The 23,756-nt window shown below is 43.1% G+C and overlaps 1 protein-coding gene across 3 annotated transcripts in view; it reads left to right on the top strand.

The window, feature by feature from the left end:
• Positions 1 to 19,541, top strand: part of ADAMTS12 (ADAM metallopeptidase with thrombospondin type 1 motif 12) — a 377,858-nt gene extending 358,317 nt beyond the window's left edge. For all 3 annotated transcript variants that reach the window (XM_050793804.1, XM_050793805.1, XM_050793806.1), the window contains exons 23-24: positions 8,022 to 8,181; positions 15,670 to 19,541. In XM_050793804.1, the coding sequence (XP_050649761.1) occupies positions 8,022 to 8,181; positions 15,670 to 15,848 (339 nt within the window). In that variant the 3' untranslated portion in view covers positions 15,849 to 19,541. The remainder of the gene's footprint in view (positions 1 to 8,021; positions 8,182 to 15,669) is intronic.
• The last annotated feature ends 4,215 nt before the right edge of the window (positions 19,542 to 23,756 follow it).

Here is a 23,756-nt window from a genome sequence, read left to right as displayed (position 1 = left end):
TCATTGATTTTTTGAAGGGTTTTTTGTGTCTCTGTCTCCTTCCGTTCTGATCTGACCTTAGTTGTTTTCTTGCCTGCTGCTAGCTTTTGAATTTGTTTCCTCTTGCTTCTCTAGTTCTTTTAATTGTGATGTTAGGATGTCGATTTTAGATCTTTCCTGCTTTCTCTTGTGGGCATTTAGTGCTATAAATTTCCCTCTACACACTGCTTTAAATGTGTCCCAGAGATTCTGGTATGTTGTATCTTTCTTTTCTTTGGTTTCAAAGAACATCTTTATCTCTGCCTTCATTTTGTTATTTACCCAGTAGTCATTCAAGAGCAGGTTGTTCAGTTTCCATGTGGTTGTACAGTTTTGAGTGAGTTTCTTAATTCTGAGTTCTAATTTGATTGCACTGTGGTCTGAGAGTCAGTCTGTTGTGATTTCTGTTCTTCTACATTTGCTAAGGAGTGCTTTCCTTCCAATTATGTGGTCAATTTTAGAATAAATGTGAGGCGGTGCTGTGAAGAATGTATCTTCTGTTCATTTGGGGTGGAGAGTTCTGTAGATGTCAAATAGGTCTGCTTGGTGCAGAGCTGAGAACAAGTCCTGGAGACCCTTGTTAACCTTCTGTCTTGTTGATCTGTCTAATATTGACAGTGGGAAGTTAAATCTCCCATTATTATTGTGTGGGAGTCTAAGACTCTTTGTAGGTCTTTACAGACTTGCTTTATGAATCTGGGTGCTCCAGTATTGGGTGAATATATATTTAGGATAGTTAGCTCTTCTTGTTGAATTGATCCCTTTACCATTATGTCATGGCTTTCTTTGTCTCTTTTGATCTTTGTTGGTTTAAAGTCTGTTTTATTAGAGACTAGGATTGCAAACCCTGCTTTTTTTTGCTTTCCATTTGCTTGGTAGATCTTCCTCCATCCCTTCACTTTGAGCCTATGTGTATTTCTGCATGTGAGATGAGTCTCCTGAATACAGCACACTGATGGGTCTTGACTCTTTATCCAATTTGCCAGTCTGTGTCTTTTAATTGGGGCATTTAGCCTATTTACATTTAAGGTTAGTATTGTTATATGTGAATTTGAGCCTGTCATTATGATGTTAGCTGGTTATTTTGCCCATTAATTGATGCAGTTTCTTCATAGCATCGATGGTCTTTACAATTTGGCATGTTTTTGCAGTGGCTGGTACCAGTTGTTCCTTTCCATGTTTAGTGCTTCCTTCAGGAGCTCTTGTAAGGCAGGCCTGGTGGTGACAAAATCTCTCAGCATTTGCTTATCTGTAAAGGATTTTATTTCTCCTTCACTTATGAAGCTTAGTTTGGCTGGATATGAAATTCTGGGTTCAAAATTCTTTTCTTTAAGAATGTTGAATATTGGCCCCCACTCTCTTCTGTCTTGTAGGGTTTCTGCCGAGAGATCCACTATTAGTCTGATGAGCTTCGCTTTGTGGGTAACCCAGCCTTTCTCTCTGTCTGCCCTTAACATTTTTTCCTTCATTTCAGCCTTGGTGAATCTGATAATTATGTGTCTTGGGGTTGCTCTTCTCAAGGAGTACCTTTGTGGTGTTCTCTGTATTTCCTGAATTTGAATGTTAGCCTGCCTTGCTAGGTTAGGGAAGTTCTCCTGAATAATATCTTGAGGAGTGTTTTCCAACTTGGTTCCATTCTCTCCATCACTTTCAGGTACACTAATCAAACGTAGATCTGGTCTTTTCACGTAGTCCCATATTTCTTGGAGGCTTTGTTTGTTCCTTTTTACTCTGTTTTTTCTAAACTTGTCTTCTCACTTTATTTCATTAATTTGATCTTCAAACACTGATACTGTTTCTTCCACTTGATTGAATCGGCTACTGAAGCTTGTGCATGCATCACAAAGTTCTCATGCCATAGTTTTCAGCTCCATCAGGTCTTTTAAGGTCTTCTCTTCACTGTTTATTCTAGTTAACCATTCATATAACCTTTTTTCCAAGGTTTTTATCTTCCTTGTGATGGGTTAGAACATGCTCCTTTAGTTCAGAGAAGTTTGTTATTACCGACCTTCTGAAGCCTACTTCTGTCAACTTGTCAAAATCATTCTCCATCAAGCTCTGTTCCGTTGCTGGTGAGGAGCTGTCATCCTTTGGAGGAGAAGAGGCACTCTGGTTTTTAGAATTTTTCAGCTTTTCTGCTCTGGTTTCTCCCCATCTTTGTGGTTTTATCTACTTTTGGTCTTTGATGTTGGTGACCTACAGATTGGGTTTTGGTGTAGATGTCTTTTTTGTTGATGTTGATGCTATTCCTTTCTGTTTGTTAGTTTTCCTTCTAACAGTCAGGTCCCTCAGCTGCAGGGCTGTTGGAGTTTGCTGGAGGTCCACTCCAGACCTTGTTTGTCTGGGTATCACCAGCGGAGGCTGCAGAACAGCAAATATTGCAGAACAGCAAATGTTGCTGCCTGATCCTTCCCCTGGAAGCTTCGTCCCAGAGGGTCAGCTGCCTATATGAGGTGTCTGTCGGCCTCTACTGGGTGGTGTCTTCCAATTAGGCTATACAGGGATCAGGGACCCACTTGAGGAGGCAGTCTGTCCGTTCTCAGAGCTCAAACGCCATGCTGGGAAAACCACTGCTCTCTTCAGAGCTGTCAGACAGGGACGTTTAAGTCTGCAGAAGTTGTCTGCTGCCTTTTGTTCAGCTATGCCCTGCCCACAGAGGTGGAGTCTACAGAGGCAGTTGGCCTTGCTGAGCTGAGGTGGGCTCTACCCAGTTCGAGCTTCCCAGCCACTTTGTTTACCTACTCAAGCCTCAGCAATGGCAGATACCCCTCCCCCAGCCAGGTCGTCACCTTGCCGTTCAATCTCAGACTGCTGCGCCAGCAGTGAGCAAGGCTCCATGGGCGTGGGACCTGCCAAACCAGGCACGGGAGAGATTATACTTGTCTGCCAGTTGCTGAGACCTTCGAAAAGTGCAGTATTTGGGTGGGAATATTCCATTTTTCCAGGTACAGTCTGTCATGGCTTCCCTTGGCTAGGATAGGGAACCCCTTGTACTTCCCAGGTGAGGCAATGCCCCGCCCTGCTTTGGCTCGCCCTCTGTGGTGCAAGGACAGCTGCACCCACTGTCCAACGAGTCCCAGTGAGGTGAACCAGGTACCTCAGTTGGAAATGCAGAAATCACTTGTCTTCTGTGTTGATCTCACTGGGAACTGCAGACCGGAGGTGTTCCTGTTCGACCATCTTGGAACCTCAATCTACTTTAGCTTTTTAAAAAAATGGTTTCTTGCCACTATACTTAAGCAAAAAAATAAAAATAAAATAACATGTATTTTCTTTTGATTACAAAAATAATCTATATTCATTGTAAATATTCAATGTGTTCATTGATTTATAGTATGTTTCTATATACTCTGGTTTTCATATTTCTGCCACTGAATACCTCTAAGTCTGCTAAAAGTTGACCCATGGCTGCTGTGGGTCTTGAGTTCAGAAGGGAAAAGATCAAATACTTTCAAAAGAGAAAAGATCAAATATTAAAGCTATTCCAGAGACATACAGCCTAAGAAACAGCTGTTTTATACCCAGCGCCTTGGATGCTCTGGCTTTTCCTAGAGCAAAGAGGAGTTGGCATCTGTCCTAAAGCTTTAGACATAGTCAGACTTAGTGAGTTTCAGGCCTCTTGTCAGTCCACAGATCAGTTTGCCAGATGGCCAGCCTGTTTGATGGAACAAAATAAACCGTAAATGAAGGAAAGAGGTATTATTCTCCCTAAGTTTGTTTATTGCATAAATAACACTCTATCAGCAATACTGAAAATAAAATTCTGGCCGGGCATGGTGACTCATGCCTGTACTCCTAGCACTTTGGGAGGCTGAGGCAGGTGGATCACCTGAGGTCAGGAGTTTGATTCGAGACCAGCCTGGCCAACATTGTGAAACCTCATCTCTACTAAAAATTTAAAAATTAGCCGGATGTGGTGGTACATGCCTGTAATCCCAGCTACTTGGGAGTCTGAGGCAGGAGGATCACTTGAACCTAAGACGCGGAGGGCACAGTGAGCCGAGATTGCACCACTGCACTCCAGCCTGGGTGACAGAGCAAGACTCCATCTCAGAAAAACAAAATAAAGAAAATTATCCCATGGACAGATTCTGCCATCATTCTGACTTGTCTTATCCTGGATTTTCTATCAGATAAAGTCTCGAGAAAAAATTTAACTTTATTCGAAAATTCAATGCCAGGGAAGCAGGGGTGACAGAAAAGAGAAAGGAGGCAGGGAAGGGGAGTCAAAAACGAATTGGTGTGTTACTAGACTGATTATCTTACCTAACTGACCATCGCTTGGTGTCAGGAGCAACTGATTGCTGATTCTCACAGGAAGGCTTCTAAAAACTGTGTGAACTACTGCGTGTTATGGCAGTTTATCCAGGAAGGGAGGGACGAGTAGGAAAGGAGAAGAGTTATCCACTGACTCCTGTCTCCCTTTGGTGGAGTCTCCCTTTAGAGGGCTAATATCTCCATACTTCTGAATTGTCCAGATATGGGCACTGAGCAAGTCCCATTGTGTCTCATTTCTCATTGGCAACAAGAAAGCCCAATCAGAAGCAGGGAGGCATGAGGCATGGTGATATGGTTTGGCTCTGTGTCCCCACCCAAATCTCATCTCAGATTGTAATTCTCACGTGTTAAAGGAGAGACCCAGAGGCAGGTGAGTGCATCATGGGGGCAGTTCCCCTATGCTGTTCTTGTGATAGTCAGTGATTTCTCACAAGATCTGATGGTTTTATAAGGGGCTCTTCCCACTTCACTCACCACTCTCTCTCACCTGCTGCCATGTAAGACGTGCCTCTTCCCTTCCACTATGATTGTAAGTTTCCTGAGGCCTCCCCAGCCCTGTGGAACTCTGAGTCAATTAAACCTCTTTTCTTTATAAATTACCCAGTCTCAGGTATGTCTTTATAGCAGTGTGAAACCAGGCTAATACAAATGGCATGAGGTGAAGGCCACTGGGTTGTGCTTTCAGAAAATTGGTTGCCACCTCAGCTGGGACAGATCCTAGGACCACGAGCTGGGAGACAGGGGAGCCAAGATGGTCTGATACACTAACATCACAACTACTAACATTTTTATAAAGTGACTTGTTCCCATGCATGTATGTTTCGATGGTTGTAATTATTACACACACGGGAATGCAGTATTTTGCCCAACATAATGCCCCCAGCTATCTGTAGGTTGCTATACAGTTTGTAATTCTCATTATTCATAGCTGCATAGTTGCACCAGCACAGCCATGATCCACTCTAATGCTGTGTCAAATTGGCGGTCTATTGGCAGTCAGACATGTGAGGCACAATAGGCTTGACTCTAACACCAAATTCACTTAGCTGTGTAGAAGGATACAAGCAGGAATTATATTAGGCACAACAGCCTCATCTCTGCAGGAGGTTGCTACCGAAGGATACAATTTCAGCAACTATCCAAGAGTACAACTTCATTTGCTTCCTTGTCTGTCAAGCGTGGTGTGTATGGGTAGCAAGAAATGAGAGCCAAGGTGCACACAGGTCACCTTGACACAAAGAAGCCTCAGCCTCAGTTTCCTGCCAATATTTTGAACTATTTTGGTCACACATGCCAACTCACAGGCCTCCAGTAGGGAACAGTTCTACAGTCAGCAATTTCCTAGTAGACACGACAGTCATCATCTTTTGCATTTACCTTAACTCTGTAGTGTCCAAGAAAACCATACTTCAAGGTCATTTTTCTCTCCAAGTACTCTGAACCAGGACCAATGTTAATCCTTTCTTTACAGTAATATTCCATCAAGTTGATTGATCATATATACTTAACAGTTTCCCCTTTGTTAGGATGTTTATCTGTTGTCACCCAATAAATAGTTACCAAACTAATATTCACTGCTATGAGCAAGATTTGTGTGCCTAGTCTAGCCATGAACTTGCCGAAATTCATCATTAGAATCATGGCAGATTGGATCAAGGCAGCAGTGGCCTTCTCCAGCCACATGGGCCTGAGCAAAGGCCATGCTTACTCCTGGCAGGCCTTGCCCCAGCTGCCTAGATATATTTCAGGACTAGGCTCTTCATAAATATCTCAGAACTCTGTATAGCAAAATAAATACCTCTAATCAAAGCAAACATGACATCTAAAAGAGAAAATGTGATGTAATGTGAAGTCATAAAAATGCTGTAAGTTTGGGCCCATTTAGAGAAACAATCTCATGGAAGATTAAAAATTGTAAGAGAACATTTTTAAACCTCCCTTTCAACTCCCTGAAGGAGTTCCAGGTGAGTCTATTGGGAGTGGACATGGGTTGAAGTTCCTTAGAAATGCTGTGTGTCAGGAATTCACCAATTATGCATAGCAAAGAATGGGGGGATAATGAGAGAGTGGTTAACACCTACCAGGCCAGCCTTTGGAATCACTCATAACCTTCATGATCTGTTATTAGGTGAAACTACACAAGCTATGGATTGAACATATACATTTTCCTTTGTTCCCAAAACTCCACTAAATAGGCAGAAGGGATAAAATACTACAACTGGCACAAGCCCACAAGGACAAAGATGGGGGCAGGAGACAAGAGCAGAGAGATGGGTCCATACAATTTTGGAATCTGTAAAATTACCCTGATCTATCTTTAGCTCCCCCTCACCAAAAAAAAAAAAAAAAATTGGAATCTGGAAACAGATGACTAAACTTCCAGTTGACTTAGCGAGTGTGCCAGAGGAAAAAGTAACCAGGTGTGGTGGCACACACCTGTAGTCCCAGTTACTTGGGAGTCTGAGATAGGAGAATCACTTGAACCAGGGAGAGGGAGGTTGCAGTGAGCCGAGACTGTGCCACTGCCTTCCAGCCTGGGTGATAGAGCCAGACCTTGTCTCAAAAACATGGTTTAAATGGTATATTTTATGTTTTATATATTTTACCTCAAAAAATAATAATTTAAGAAAAGAGCATATGTGGTAAATTCAGGCACATTTTTTTACATCCTGAAGAATCTTATGTAAACTGCTTCTACAGGCCAGCGAATCTCCCTCCTGCAGCCAGGTGGGTGATCATAACATTGCAGTGGAACCTTATCGTTAGAATGGCTTGAGAGGACCTGGTCCGGCTAGTCACAGAGCCGGGTCTGCTATTGCTCTGTTTCTTCCCCAGCTTCCATGCTCAGCCCTGTCCCTACCCCCATTCCACATTCTCTCCATGCCACTGGGGTCTTTCCCTCCCACTTCTCTTTTTACCCAATGCTCATCTCTCCTAGTAGCTCCACCCCTTTCCCTCACATCCAATCCCCAGCCCCAAATCAAAATTAGTTCAGACCAAGGTACCACGACCCAGATATGGAATTGTATTCTGCTTTGCTTGCAGTTCAGCCTCCCTCCATATGTTTCACTCCATATACTCATGATGCAAAGATGAATGTTTGGGTTGGGAGTTCCAGCTAGAACCAAGGGTGCGAACCCCATGGGCAATGCCTCCCTCCTTCTTGTTCCTCTCTAAGCACATGCTTCATTCCATTCACCTTTTCTTCCATTTGGTTTTCACTCATTTTACTTGGCAGGAAATGTGGCCACCAACAACACCCAAGTTCTCAAATTTCAGCCTTAGATGGAATTTCTTGCTGCGTCTCAATTCAAATTCCCAAGGAAGTGACTTATTGGCCCCGCTTGATGCAGGGACCTTCCCTAGACCAGTCTTGTGTGGCCTGGCTGAGTCCCACGGCACCAACATAGGTTCCTGGAGCCCAGTGCTGTAGTCGTGTGATGAGAGGCATCAGACCATTCTGAAATATGTGAAAGAGGAGAACGTTCTGCAGAGAACCTAATAGTAAACTCAGTCAGATCCAATCCACACGGCCTATAGTATAGAGTCTTTCTAAACTCACATCTCCAAATTATTAGTGCCTTTATTCTATGACTCCTTCAAAAAGGTTTCTGGTTATTGAGACATTTCCATTCTTGACCACAGTGGGGTTGGAGGTGTTCTACTGGTGTTTCCTTGGGAGTCGTGGGGATGACTTCCGACTCTCTGTTCACCCTCTCTTTCAGTGTTCCACTTCCTGTGGAGGTGGCTTTCAGAAGAGGACTGTCCATTGTGTGCCCTCAGAGAACAATAAAACTGAAGACCAAGACCAATGCCTGTGTGATCACGAACCCAGACCTCCAGAATTCAAAAAATGCAACCAGCAGGCCTGCAAGAAAAGTGCCGGTGGGTGAATGGGTTTGCTTGGGGAGAAAGAGATCTTTGCACAAATGTCATCCTGCATGATATAACTTGTAGATAGCTTTACATTTCTTTTACTCAACAGAAAATCTTAATGTTAAAGAGGTCAGCCGGTAACCCTGGGAACAAGCTATCTGATTTGGTGAGGTTTGAATCTTAACTTCTTGAGAGAGTATCTCATCCATTTTTCTTTTTTATTTTTTTAATTATTTTCTTTTTAAATTATTATTATTTATTGACTGTCATAAAATAGTCTCTCTAAGCCTGTTCACACTGATGTCATCCAACATGGATGAGAATTACTTCTGTGCTTTCAAAGATGTCTTAAGAGATATCCCAGCCTTTCTCAGGAACCCAGTCAAGTGTGAAATGGTCCTCTCTATAAATCTGGTACCACTATGTTAGGCCAGGTTCCCCAGAAGCAGGTTCTGGGGTGAAAGTGTGTGTGCAAGGGGTTCATTAAGTATTTCCAGGGAAGATCATTAAGGGAGTGGAGGAAGCCACATGGAAAAGGGAGGAGACACAGCCAGGATGCCTTCTCAGGAACCTGAGTCCTAGCTTCAGACTGCTCCTCCAGGCAGCTCCAGAGCATAGGTTGTACCCCTGAGTTGTCTGCTTCTGAGCCAGCAAGCTGTACATTCACACTCCCACGCTCTTCAGCCATTGGACAGGGCCTACCCCAGGAGAAGTGAATTTGCAGGAGGCTCTCTGTGTGAGAGACAAAGGAGCTCCTACGGGCTGGGTAGGTTCAGCTATGATCTATAATGTCCATTCCACTGATTGTCTGGGCTTCATTGACATGTAAAATTTCTAAATTAAATTAAAAACAGAGAAGTGAGTACATTCAGTAGCTCATTAAAAGAAAAATTCGATAGCCCTTTGTGCCAGGAGAAAGGAGAGAAAGGCTAATGCCCATAATTTTGGCTTGAGCAGCTGAGTAGATGAAGCTACCATGCACTGAGAGAGGAAGCCTAACAGGGGCTTTGGGAAAGAGAGAAGGTAGTGAGTTCTGTTTGGAACGTGTTTGTTAAGGAGTCTGTGAGTCATCTAGGTAGGGGTGTCCTGTGATTCGTTTGCTGTACAGGTGTGGAGGCCAGGAGGAAATCCTGATCAAAATGCACTGAGCAAGGAAATGCTTTAGGTATGATTATCACAGGTAGCTTCTTACTGACTTGCACTTAAAGGTGGCTTTCATTGGCCTTACTTGAAATTCCAGCAGAAGTCACCTAGAGCTCATTTTCTGAGGTGTTATTCATGTCTTCCAGACTCTTGCTTCTCAAAATATGGTCCCTGGACAAGCTGAATTGGCATCTCCTGGGAATTTGAGGCTCTTGGGCCTCACTCTAGACCTACTGAATTAGAATCTTCATTTAACAAGATCCCTGGTGATTCACATGCACATCAAAGTTTGAGAAGCACCTTGTTCTAGACCAAGGGCCCAATCTGAGACTCTTTTCCAGTCATTTCATCTCTTTCTATGGTACCATACTTTAAACAGTTGAGGCTATAGAATCCCTTCTATGTTGTGTTATTTTTTATATAACTGAAGCAGCCACTTACTCTTGGTTGACCATGCCTAGTGTTAGGGCTTGTTATTTTGAATTATATGTAGGTTGTCTTCAACTGTCCTATGGCTGGACAATAAAATCTTTAATAATCAAAACAGGGTTAAGTGCATAGATTGTAGTTTTCATCTTGAAATCTCACACAAAATAAATGGCGACCAATTGTTGGCTGGCAATTGATGTGCTTAACAATGAATTCCATTCACTGACAAATATCAGGGCCACAAAAGTTAATTACTAGCTTCTGAAGGCAGAGCCATGCCTACTCACATAGAAGGAAAATGAAAGAGGAGCTGTAAGAAATTCCTTGATTTAAGAAGCCAGCCACCCACCCTGACCCCTATAATTCTCTAAAATTCTTTGAAAATATTCATTCAATGCCCAGGTTCTTGTCAGTCAGCTTTCATAATAAACATAACATAATCCTAAGTATATTTTATAATATCAGGTATGAATTCATATAAGATTTAGTTTTCTCCAGGTCATTTTACTTCTTTTAGAAACCATCTGAAGTTTTAATGACTTAAAATCTAAATTGGAACTACTATTTCCACATTAGTGCCTACAAAACCCTTTCCATGTATCAATGTGGAAAAAAAATCAAGAAAATTCATTTACCAAGTATAACCTTTATTCTCAGCATTACATTCATATTGATTAAAAAACAAAACCAAAACCCTTAAGCCTACCATTCCTGGGGTTGTTTTGTTGTTGCTGCTGCTGCTACTTTTAGGTAGAAAAGGCAAAAAAAAAGAAAAAAAAGAAAGAATACTTAGATCCAGTGTTGATGTGTTGATACAAATGAACATTTGTGTTGGTAAATTTTCTACTGAAGAATATTCTGCCAGATGAATAGGATCTCATTCATTCACTTATTCAACAAAATATTATTGATCACAAAATGTCTCAGAGAAGTGCTAAGAGCTGAGAAGAAAGACATGAGTAAAAGACAGCTCTTAGCCTCAAGGAACCCAAAGTCATGGAAACTGTATTTGTCAACAACATTGAAATTGTTTTCCAGGCTTCTTTGGTGAACAAAATATTATCCCCTGATAACACAGATGACAACAAAGATACAGGCGTATAACTGTCCCTTTAAATTTCCAAATGTGGTTTCTGTTGAACCAGCAGAGGCAAACTGGGATCTCCCCTCCAAGTTGCCCATAATTATAAGCATTGTATGTACTTTGGAAGTGGAATCCAATTGACTGATGAACACAACAAGCTTTCATTGTTTCACAGCAATAGGGAGAACTGATGTAATTGAGCCCTGTCACCATGTTGGGCTCATGGTTATCATCTAAATGAGTTGCTAAACATAGCTCTGGAACACAGACTGCCAATATAAGCCACTCTCATCTTCCACTCTTCCTTCTGGTCCCCCACTCTCAAAAAGGAGGGCCCCAGGACCTAGCATGTATCCAGACTCCAAGGACTATTGAAAAGCAAGGCTCTTGATCTCATGGTTTCCAGGAGCATATGAGGATTCCAGGCTTGGTTGAGTCTCTTTCAGTCATTTAGGTGTTGACCTAACCTGACAAGTGGGCCTCCTGTGTTGAGGAAAAAAGATGTTCTGGGCAGAGAAGACCTATTCATGTGATCTTCTCCTGCCCCATCACCAGTACACAAGATTCACTCTCTCAGAGACAAAGCTTGGGAGCTATTGAGACAACATTCAGTTTCCAGTGGCACCATCTATATGCCAGCTGTGTGATGTTGGGTCGATTGCTAAGCTTCTGTGGAACCCTCAGTTATTAAAAGAATAGATGCACCCACCTCTATTGATTTCTGTGACAATCAAATGGTATAGTATATGTCAAACATTGCCTAGTATGTGGTATATGCTTAATAGTTTGTGTCTGTGTTTTTTCTACTTTCATGGAGGAAGGGGTGTATTAGCTTCCTGGGCTACAAGTACAAATATTCATGCTGCCATAACAAACTGTAATGAACTAGGTGACTAAAGACAACAGAAATCTATTCTCTCACAGTTCTGGAGGCTAGAAGTCCAAAATCAAGGTATTGGTAGGGCCACAGTCATTCTCCTGGCTTCTGGCGGTTGCCAGCCGTCACTGGCATTCCTCAGCTTACAGAAACTGAATTCCAGTCTCTGCCTCCATTACCACATGGCTGTCTTTCCTCTCTGTGTCTGTGTCTCAGCACAGCTTTTCCTCCTCTGTTTGTGTGTCTGTCTCTGTGTCTCTTCTCGTCTTTTTATAAGGACACCACTCAGGTTGGTTGAAGGGCCCACCCTAGTTCATAGTGACCTCATCTTAACTGACATCATAATTCTATCTACCAAGATCTTATTTCCAAATCAGATCACATTCACAGATACAAAGGGTGAGGACTTCAACGCTGGGGTACATTTCAAAGGATACAGTTCAACCCACAACCAGGGCAAAGACTTTGGGGGCCTCCTAGAGGTCCTTTTTATAATGGCAGATACCTTTGAGAGCTCGCACTTTAGCCCTTAGCACACTCCATTTACAGAGCAGTTCAAGAGAGGGTTTGGCGCGGTGCCCGAGTGTGTAGTACAATAATGCCTGTTTGGACATGGAGACAGAGGGGACTCATGTGGGTCAGCGCTGCCAGAAGAAGCTTTGTGGAACGGTGGCTGTCAGCTGAGCCTCCACCCTTCCTGTCTTTCTCCTCCTGGGCAACGGCCCCAGAGCACTCACAGACTCACAGCGACAAGACTGTGGGGCAAAGAGCTGCCCCTCCTGTGCTCTCTCCAGCCTCCATCCACAGGGACTTCAGGAGAGGCTGGCTAAGAAACTGGAGCGACTGTGTGATGCTTGGACTACCCTGCCAGGGGGCTTCCCAGAGCCCAGGAAGGAAGCCTTGCCTTATTCTGATCAGCAGCGCACACAATGCACGGCCCAGTTCCCATGAACAACACCCTCTGCTCTGCTGGGACACGGGAGATGAAGAGCTCGAGGCATATTCCACAAGAGACATGCTTGGTCAAAACATGTACTCTCTGAAGTTGAATTTTGAGGAAGAAATTTAAAACAAAAAGAAAAACAAGGCCAGGCGCAGTGGCTCACACCTGTAATCCTAGCGCCTCGGGAGGCCGAGGCGGGCAGATCATTCAAGGTCAGGAGTTCAAGACCAGCCTGACCAAAATGGTGAAACCCAGTCTCTACTAAATATACCAAAAAAAAAAAAAAAAAAAAAAAAAAGTAGCTGGATGTGGTGGTACATGCCTGTAGTCCCAGCTACCCAGGAGATTGAGGCAGGAGAATCACTTGAACCCAGGAGGCAGAGGTTGCAGTGAGCCGACATTGCACCACTGCACTCCAGCCTGGGCAACAGAGGGAGCCATCTCAAAAAACAAAAACATGTACTCTCTCTGAAACTTCCAAGGGTGTCAGGCAATTTCCTGTGGGCTTTTAAGAGAGATGAGGTTTTTATAAGAGGCTAAAAGCAGAGCCCTGAAGAAGGAAAGATGAAGACTCAGGTTTTGGATTCTAGGAGCATTATATGTTACCGATTCCTAAGGGCACTTAAAACTTGAGCCCCAAACGGGACTCTAGAAGCTAACAGAAGACTTTCATTTGTTCACAAAAATAAGGCACAGTTAAGAGAATAAGGAGTTCTGAGGAGATAAAAAGAACTTTTTGCCTTTATGATCTGAAGGGGGAAAAAGCATAGAGACGCAAAGATATTGTCACACATTTGGGGTGGAGAGGATCTTATTTCCATTTCTACTTTTCCTGACTCTTCCATTTACAAAGGATAGCGGCCTGTTTATGAAAGTGCTTTTCTTCAGAACTATGAAAATCTTTTCTCTGTAAAGGAGAAAGACGAGAGCTCCAAAAGGCACTCAAGGCAAGCTTAAAACAATTTCACTTTCTAGAAAAAAAATATCTAATTGAATTCTTTACAGACCCAGAAGCTGTGGGCCAGTGCCCTCTGAGAACCACCTGCCAGGAGTGTGTGGGGTGGTCCCTGAGCAACCCATTCTCATTCCCTGACTCGTGTGGGAAAAGCAAGGCCAAGAAAATTAAGGGACACACTTACCCAGAGCTAGTTAGAGGAGAACAAGGGTTAGAACTCAGGTGACTAATTGTATACTTACTCTGGGAATTATTTGTACATGTCTTCTGCCTTCATCTCCGTGGTAAAGTTCTGCAGGGCAGAGATCACAGTTTATATGTCTGTATACCTCACTCACTCTGGAAGCATTGGTTTGTTGTTGTTTTTTTTTTTTTGAGATGGAGTTTCACTCTTCTTGCCCAGGCTGGGTGCAATGGCACGATCTCAGCTCACTGCAACCTCCACCTTCCGATTTCAAGTGATTCTCCTGCCTCAGCCTCCCGAGTAGCTGGGATTGCAGGAGCCCACCACCATGCCCAGCTAATTTTTGTATTTTTGGTAGAGACAGGGTTTCGCCATGTTGGCCAGGCTAGTCTCGAATTCTTGACCTCGTGATCCACCTGCCTCGGTCTCCCAAAGTGCTGGGATTACAGGCGTGAACCACTGCGCCCATCCCGGAAGCATCAGTTATTTTGCTGACTGGTTGTTGGCTTGACACTCTGAATAGTATGATTGATGAGAGCATGAGCTCTAGAGTTAAGACTACCTGTGTTCAGATCTGGCCCTGCCATTTATCAGCTGGACAGCCTTATACAAGTTCTTCACTACTTGAGGCCCTACTTTAGTCATTTGTGAAATGGAAAAAATACTTGTCTGCTAGTAGCACTGTAAAGATTAAATGTAGTGAAGCATGGAAAACACTGCGTTCAACTATTTCCATAGCAATATTGCATAGCAAAGCACCCTGACACTCAGGGGTTTAAAACTACAGTCATGTATTTTTTTTAAATTTCAATAGTTTTGGGGGTACCAAAGTAGTTGTGGGGGATAACCAAAACCCACATTCCTTAGTGGTGATTTCTGAAATTTTAGTGCACCCATCAGCCAAGCAGTGTATACTATACCCAATAGGTAGTCTTTTATTCCTTACCACCCCCAAGTTTCCTCCCTGGGTCCCCTGGGGCCATTATATCATTCTTATGCCTTTGAGTCCTCATAGCTTAGCTCCCACTTATAAATGAGAACATATATTTGGTTTTTCATTCCTAAAGTTACTTCACTTAGAATAATGGCCTCCAGCTTCACCCAAGCTGCTGCAAAAGACATTATTTCATTCCTTTTTTTTTTTTTTTTTTTTTTTTTTTTTTTTTTTGGTTGAGTAGTATTCCCTGGGGTATATATACCACATTTTCATGTATCCACTCATTGGTTGATGGGCCCTTAGGTTGGTTCCATGTCTTTGCAATTGTGAATTATGCTGCTAGAAACATGTGTGTGTGTGTTTTTCATATAATGCACAGTCATGTATTTTTTGCTGAGCATCTATAGGTCAGCCAAGGTTCAGGTGATTGAGCTGGGCTTTGGTTGGCCTTGGCTACTAACTGTAGGTTGAGTCTAGGTCTGCCCCATGTGTCTCTTATCACCCTCGGTGGCTACACAAGCCAGGTTCTTCTTATGGTGACAACAGAAGCTCATCAGGGAAGGCTTGTCCTCCTGCACATTCCAAGTCACTACACAGATCGTGTCTACCAGCATCCCATGGTCTAAAGCAAGTCACAGAGCTGAACCCAAAGGCAAGTAGGTGGGAAGGATTCTCCACCCACCAGGCAGCCATGGCAAGGTGGGAATGTTCTGTATAACACAATTACATGGGAGTGAAGAATTGTGACTGATAGTTCAGTCTAGCATAAACGCTTTGCACAGTGTCTGAAACATAATAAACATTCAGTAGATACCACCTATTATGAATTGTTATGGCTCCTTTCTTGGTAGACATATAAAGTCTTATATTAATAGAAGTTGTGCTTGTGTATCTACAAAGGATAATCTTTGGCCTTTTTTTCTTATTCTTTTTCTCTTTCCACAGATTTACTTTGCACCAAGGACAAGCTGTCAGCCAGTTTCTGCCAGACACTGAAAGCCATGAAGAAATGTTCTGTGCCCACCGTGAGGGCTCAGTGCTGCTTCTCGTGTCCCCAGACACACATCACCCACAGCCAAAGGCAAAGAAGGCAACGGTTGCCCCAAAAACCCAAAGCACTCTAAGCCCAAAAGGAAGCCACCTTCCACCAGACTGCAGCAGCCTGCTGACCGTGACATGCTTTAGCTCTGGGAGCTGCTTCGTTGAGGTTTTGCTTCATATATTTCAGGTTCAGCTTTGGGTCATAGTGAAACAAAATCCATTGTGTTCCTCTAGCCACAAAATGTCCCTCACAGGAGGCCTAGGCTGCCGTACTTGCTGCTCCCTGATAGGAAGGTGAAATAGCTAGGAGAATCAGGCAGCTCCTGGTATCGGCTCCTGGGAAAGGTGCTAGGTTACAGATTTGTGAAATGTTGTATTTTTGTTCTCCCTTGAAGATAAAAACAAAGAGACTAGTTTTCTCCCCGACTACCTCAAGAGTATCAGGCAACAGAGCCACCCTTACCCAGGGGACAAATAATCTTCTTAATTTATCTTGATGAATACGTTTCTTTTTTTTTTTATTTCCTCCCTGCCTGGGGCAGCTGCTATTTGAAATGTCACAGTGGAGCTTTAGGAACATTCCTTTAATTGATGCAGGCAGAGGACTGCTTTCTTCACCCCATGTTCCACTAGGGCAGGAAGAGAAAGTGCTTGTTACATCCCTCAGTCTCTTCCTCCATCCCTGTAGGGCTCCACATCTGGGCTGCTTAGAGTCTCCTGCCAACCTCAAGACACTAGACTAAGAGGAGACAGGCATAAGAAACACAGCCTAAGGGATTTAGGTCACTTACAGAGAAAACACTTCTGGCTTGAAGAGCATTCTATGAAAACTCTTAAAAAGCAAATGAGCAGAAATCAATTTCTTACTATTATAGAAAAGGAACTGTAGGCCTTTATTCTTCCCACTTTCCTGGCAAATACACACTCCTTCGCAGAAGGAAAATGAGTCTTCCGGGCTGATTTCCTCTCTTCTGTACAGTCCATACAGGAAGCCTGAGCTCAGGTGCCACCATCGTCTTGCTGCAGGGGGTGTATAAGCTAAGACCACTATGACCAGCTCTAGGGCTGCCACCTGTCCTCACCTCCCCTCAGGTTGGAAAATGGAGGTTCCATATTAAAATATTGCAAAGAGCCAGGTAAATTGCACTAAGTACAAGAACATAGTGCAAACTTCTAATCTAGAGAAAAAAAAAATTCTAAAAAGTAAGGTAAAGAGGATCTACTTCTCAGTGTACCCAATATGTCTTATTGGACAAGTATTTTTTCCATTTCACAAATGAAAGTCGTAAAGGTCTTTCACCTTGGGGAGAACAGGTGAATCACGGAGTCCAAGGAAACTGAAATAAAAGTTAGAATCCTTGCTCTGGATGTTCCTACCTCCCACCAGAAGTCAAAGTAGGCTTGGTCTCAAATTCAGGGCAAATTTCTAGACAAAGTGATTTCTAAGGGAAGGTACTTACATGAACTGAACCCAGAGAAAGAGGGTAAGTGGGTGGGTGGAGGGGCATAAGCCTCAAATGGAAGAAGATCTCGGAACCAATTCTTGGCAGGGAGAAAGGCAAGGATGTGGCCTTCATGTGATGGGCAGCATATTTTCTGACTCACGCACAGATACACTTAATACTCCCCATGGAACACAGTGTCCTCTGTCTCCCTTTACCTATCCGTTCAGCAGAATGGTGCTATTTAAAAATGGTGCTAATATCTAGATGGTGGCAGAACTAATGTAAACATAGATAGGCATACAAATGGGTAAGTGTATATGAAACTCTCCATATAGCTATTCTGTTAAACATGTAATGGTGTTGCTGTCCAATGCCAATTTTATTGCTTGGGTACCTTGAATTTAAGATTTAATAGTATGTGCTTTTTATTTTTTTCCAAGCCATTAACATGTATTACTCTCATGAATTCCTGTGGAAAATAAAACAGTGGGATTGGGATGAAATTCAAGATAGACCAGAAACAGGAGGAAAGTAGAAATGTTTACCTAAAGCCAGAGAATTTATTTCTAGATGATAATTACGTTATTGTATTCTCTGCCTTTAAACGTAAACATTGCTGGCCGATAGCAATCTCTGGTGAATAATGGTTTTCGAGGATAGGAGACAAATTGTTAGTGACATGAGTGGAGAAGAATCTGATATTTACTAATGAGGCAGTTTGCAAAGACTGTCCCTGAAGTGTAGTGTAGGCTTTCAGGGGGATTCATTTAGTACGCTAGATTGATTTAACCTGGTACTGTACTAGCATAGGGTCAAATACATGTCATCAGAGACCTGGATATGACCAGGCTTACAAAACTCAGGAACAAACTCAGATTCCTACTGACCTCAACAAACTAAACTAGGCCAAATTTCTCAGTATACAAAATGGACCAAGTTATTTACAACCCACGTGGTGGAGAAGATGGTAGACATGTGGAGAGAGTTTGGCCAGGTGCTCCATTCTAGGTCTTTTTCCAGTCTCTCAAAGGCAGAAAATTGGCTCCTAATTCTTTGCCATGGATATTTGCTTCCTGTACTGGAGCTATGTTGTAAGACAGCTGTGTGATGTCCATCATTCTTGACTCCAGAATGAAGACAGGGCTCGCTGTTTTCTGTCCTGATGGTATCATCTGTTGCCTTGGCGATCACTCAGTGATGAGTCGTCAGTATTTTGACAGGTCCCAGTGCTTGCTGTGCAAAGAGGACTCAGATCAACAGGAAGACTCTGAAGGCAGGAACCTGAATGGTGTCTTCACATCTTTGATACTTGGGTGCTAACATGAAGCAGAGTTATTGGTTTACTTTATCTAGGCCCTTCTTTCTTCTCACCTGGAACAAGCAACTGAGAAGTGTATCAGGAGACACTGGATACATATCTCTATGAAATAGGGCCATCGCAGGGCCTGGTACTTAACTGCATTAACGTTCTAAAACCCAGTTTGGTTTACATTGTCTTTCACAGTAGTATATTTAGCTCTTCTCTGGACAGTTGTGGGTTAATATAATTCTTTAACATAAAAGTATAATTAAACACACCACGAGAGAACAATATTCCAGGAGACTTAATAGCGATTACTTTCTTCAATCAGGAAATCGTTTCAGTGCCTCCTTTGTAGGAATGCTTTGTTTTTTGATGGCTTTTCTTAAAGAAGAGCACACCGCCGTCCAGTCTCCTGAGACAGCCACGTCTCCGCTGACATCCCACTGTGATGCTTTCAGATAGTCAGTGAATGTTTCTGATAACCTTCATCTAGTATCTGAAACACAATGTGAGGGATGATACTGTTTTCGATAATAACACCCCATTCAGTTGACTAAAATCTTTCAGACTCTGAAAGCTGCACACTGCTACTCCAGTGAGTGCAGGTCTTAGCTCTTCTGCTTTCTGACTTCAAGATGAATCTCTGGGACAATGTATCTGGTGCTCAGTCCGCAGTGATTCACTTTTGAAGGAGAGGCCACATGACATGAACTGCCTGGTGTTACAACCTCGCTAACATATTTGATGCTACTCCTGTTGTCTGTACTGCTAATTCAAGTATTATTCTAAGTTATGTTATTAAAAAAAACATGGTGGGTAAAGCACAATCCTACCCGTCATTGTCCTCCAAAATAATTGTATGACATACACGGCCCAGCCCCGTTGCCCTCCCTGCATCTCTGTGCTGCTTTGCCGTTTTCCCTTCTACCCAGCCTCCTCAAGGGGTACCTTGGTGGGTATCTCAGTACTTAAAACCAGATTGTAATCATAGCCTCCCTTTGTGTGGCATCAATAAATGGCCAAACTCATTGATGTTTCTGTGTGATTCCTTTACCCCTGCTGTGAAACTCCCACCACCCACCAGTGTTACCACGGATTTTAGCAACCTGGGGAAAGATGCTGTCAATTTCTTCCTCCCACACTCTTTCCAGATTCTCTCCTACCCTACCCCTAGATCAATACATCATCAGATGAGTCACATCCCAGGTGAGCTGGTCTCTTCTCATGAATGTGCAACAACTGCCACAGTCATATGATAATGCCATATGATAATCTGAAGTGATGCCTAAAATTCCCCAAAACACTGAATTCGACATATTCATGCTGCTCACAGCATAACCTACTCCTTCATCTCTCCAAAGCATAGGCTTAATGCGTAAGAGAAAATGACCCATCTCTAGGGGGAATTTGCTTTGGGAATTCAATCCTTATTCAAAGATGGGTGCACAGCTCAGTAAATGCAACTAGCAAAAGCAGAATTTGTACATATAGCGATCGAGTCTATTCACAAGGAATAAACAAAACCATAGAGGTAGTGAAGAGCCAGGCCTCTTCAGGTGATCCCTAGGATGTTTGAGGGCATGAATGGGAGTAGCAGGAAACGTAGTTTTGGTCAAGAAGGCATCGCGGAGAGCCATGGATACTTCCCTGATTATACCTTAAAAATTATTCTGTGACTATGAGATCTTGCTAATACTGCAAAGCCCAGCTCAAATGCTACTTCCCCTGGGACACCTACCCTGACCCTGCCAGAAAGACAGGGTCTGTTTTCCACTATACTCTGCTCCCACTATACTAGGTATATTTTCCACTGGAAAAGTAGCTCTTAATCAGGGGTGATTTTTGTTCCCCAGAGGATCTTTGACAATGTCTGGAGACATTTTTGTTTTCCACAATTGGGCAGTGGGAGAGGGAGGGAGTGCTACTGGCATCTAGCAAACAGAGGCCCAGAATGTTGCTGAACATTCTATGGGATGACATTCCCTCAACAACAAAGAATTGTCTGGCTCATAATGTCAACAGTTCCAAAGTTGAAAAACCCTGCACTAAAACAATTATCACCTTGTAGTGAGTAGCAGGGGATCTTGGTTGAGTAAAACCAAACTTTCACTAAAATTCAGACTTCTCGAAAGGACTGATGAGGTAAGTCAGAAAACCTCAAAAGAACTAAAAAATGCATCAGGGTTCAAAGCACACCAGCTTGATTAAAGAATCTTGATGTTGAAGGGGATACATGATAATGAGCACAGCTCAAAAGAGTCTTAAACCAGCCCCTAGGGACAAAGATGTTTCGATCCTAGAGCTATGGCAATAAATCAAAAGCAAGCAAACTGGAAAACTGGCATGTTAGGAGTTTGAATTAATCATCCTCCTCTAATTGAGATTTCTAATCAAACTGAGAATAGACATAATCAGCCAGATCAAAATATCAGCTTCAGTGGTGGTGAAGCTGGCTTGGAGAGCATGTCTTGGGTGCAAATGGAAAAAAGGTTTTCCTACCCTTCACATCTGCATGCCCGCATGGGAAGCAGCTGGAGATCTGCAGGCCTCCCTCCAGTGGTTCTCTGAGCTCCAGGCTTCAAGCTCAAGAGAGATGGGGATGGAGTAGAAAGAAACAGAGAGAAATGGACCATTCAACCTATTAACCTCAGTTACTAGGAGTCTCATGGCCATCAAACTTTCACCAACGGCAGCACCCTCTCCTACCCTGGGAGAAGCATGTAAAAGGGTTATCATAAAGACCCCAAAGGGATATCTCAGTACTATCCATTCTGGAAGTGGAGGTTTCATGCCCCTATGGGAAAGAGGTAAGATTAGCATGAAGGAAAAATCAGGTAGAGGAAACATTGATTAAAAACTATCACATGGGCTGGACAGAGTGACTCATGCCTATAATCCCAGCACTTGAAGGCCGAGGTGAGAGGATCACTCCAGACCAGGAGTTCAGGACCAGCCTTGGCAACGTGGTGAGATCCCATCTCTGGAAAAAAAAAAAAAAAAAAATGAATTAGCTGGGAGACAGAGTGACTCATGCCTATAATCCCAGCACTTTGGGAGGCCAAGGTGGGAGGATCCCTTGAAGCCAGTTTGAAACCATCATAGGTAACATAGTAAGACCTTGTCTCTACAATAAATATATATATATATTTAATTAGCTGGATGTGGTGTTGCATCCCTGTAGTCCTAGCTACTTGGGAGGCTGAGGCAGGAGGATTGCTTGAGCCTGTTAGAGGCTATAGTAAGCTATGATCAGGCAACTACTGCTCTTCAGCCTGGGCAACAGAGCAACATCCTGTCTCAAAAAAGAAAGAAGTATCAAATTTCAAGTTCTAAATACAATAGATCCTCATTATTTGCAGATCCATATTTGCAAATGTACCTACTTGATAAAATGTATTTGTAGCAGCATTTCTGCGGACATGCACAGAGTAGTGAAAAATTCCAGTCATCCTTATACATATGTTCATAGCTGGGTTCCGATGATAAGATACTTTGCATTCCTTTTTTGCTTTTTCTTTTCTTTTTTTTTTTTTTCGTGACAGAGTCTCGCTCTGTCGCCCAGGCTGGTGTGCTGTGGCACAATGTCAGCTCACTGCAACCTCCACCTCCCTGGTTCAAGCAATTATCCTGCCTCAGCCTCCTGAGTAACTGGGGTTACAGGCACAAGACCACGCCCAGCTAATTTTTGTATTTTTAGTAGAGACGGGGTTTCACTGTGTTGGCCAGGCTGGCCTTGAACTCTTGACCTCAAGTGATCTGCCTGCCTTGGCCTCCCAAAGTGCTGTGATTATAGGCATGAACCACCACATCCAGCCTTTTGCCTTCCTTTTCAAGGCCTGTTTAGTGCCATGTCTTTTGCATGTTTGTTTTGGTGATTTTTCTATTTCAAATGGCCCTCAACTGCAGGGCTACAATGCTGTCTGATGTTTTGAAGCACAAGAAGGCTGTGATGTGCACACTAAAGTTTGAGAGCCCTTGGGTTAGAGTGATTTCCACAGAATATGGTGTTATATAACCATGGGGTTTAGAGGTGAAGCAGTCATAATGTGTTCTTTTATTATTGGCCTGCAAGAAGTATGGTACCTGTCCAAAAAGCCTGTACAAGAATGTTCATTACAGCTTTATTCAGAATCATCAAAAACTGGAAATATATCTGGCATCCATCAACAGACAAATGAATAAACAAACTGATATATTTATTAAGTGGAATATTACTCAGCAATAAAAAGGCATCTGTCTGCCTTCTGTTCCAGAGCACCCTCACATATGCACAGCTCTGAAGTGCGAAGGAGTTAAGACCACTGGACCTCTCATCCTTCAGATGCACCAATCTGGGAGGATTCTGCATGCTTTGTATGAGGTCCCAGCATTGTTAAGCCCCAATTGCCCACAACAGCAAGCTTTATAATACACCCCCAGGTTTGTCCTTTCTCCTTCCCATCTCACCCTTCCTACTCTCTTGCTTTTATTTCCTGAGATCACCTCCTAAATAAACTATTTGCATCCAAGTCCTTGTCTCAGGTTTTGCTTTGGGGAAGTAAGATAACTGGGTGGATGTTGGGAAATGAAAGTACACTGAATATGAGTACAAGGGAAGTGTATGATTCTGTTCTCATGCTGCTAATAAAGACATACCTGAGACTGAGTAATTTATAAACAAAAAGAGGTTTAATGGACTCACAGTTCTTCATGGCTGGGGAGGCCTCACAGTCATGGTGGAAAGCGAAGGAGGAGCAAAGGCACATCTTACAAGGCAGCAGGCAAGAAAGCTTGTGCAGGAGAACTGCCCTTTATAAAACCATCAGATTTCATGAGACTTATTCACTATTACAATAACAGCATGGGAAAAACCCACCCCCATGTTTTAATTACCTCCCACTGAGTCCCTCCCATGACACATGGGGATTATGGGAACTACAAGATGAAATATGGAGAACAGTGGCCCTGAATGTGCTGCGTTGCTACCAAATCTGGCATTTCCCATTTGAACCTAGTGGGCCTACCTGATTCTCCTGCAAAACAGAATCTACCCACTCTTTCAGTCTGGCCTTGGTCAGGCCACAGCCTAGGGTGGTAGTGTGGTGTCACAGAGATGAGTACAGATGGGTCAGTATCAAGCTCCGTTCTTCTTTTTTTGGGAGGTGGGAGTGGGGAGCAGGGTCTCACTCTGTTGCCCAGGCTGAAGTGCAGTGATGCAATCATAGTTCACTGCAGCCTTGAACACTTGGTCAGGATCCATTCTT

This window comes from Macaca thibetana, chromosome 6, assembly GCF_024542745.1.
Source record: "Macaca thibetana thibetana isolate TM-01 chromosome 6, ASM2454274v1, whole genome shotgun sequence".
In the NCBI taxonomy this organism is placed as follows: domain Eukaryota; kingdom Metazoa; phylum Chordata; class Mammalia; order Primates; family Cercopithecidae; genus Macaca; species Macaca thibetana.
The sequence above is the reverse complement of the archived record's forward strand: the minus strand, read 5'-3'. Positions and strand labels throughout refer to the sequence as shown.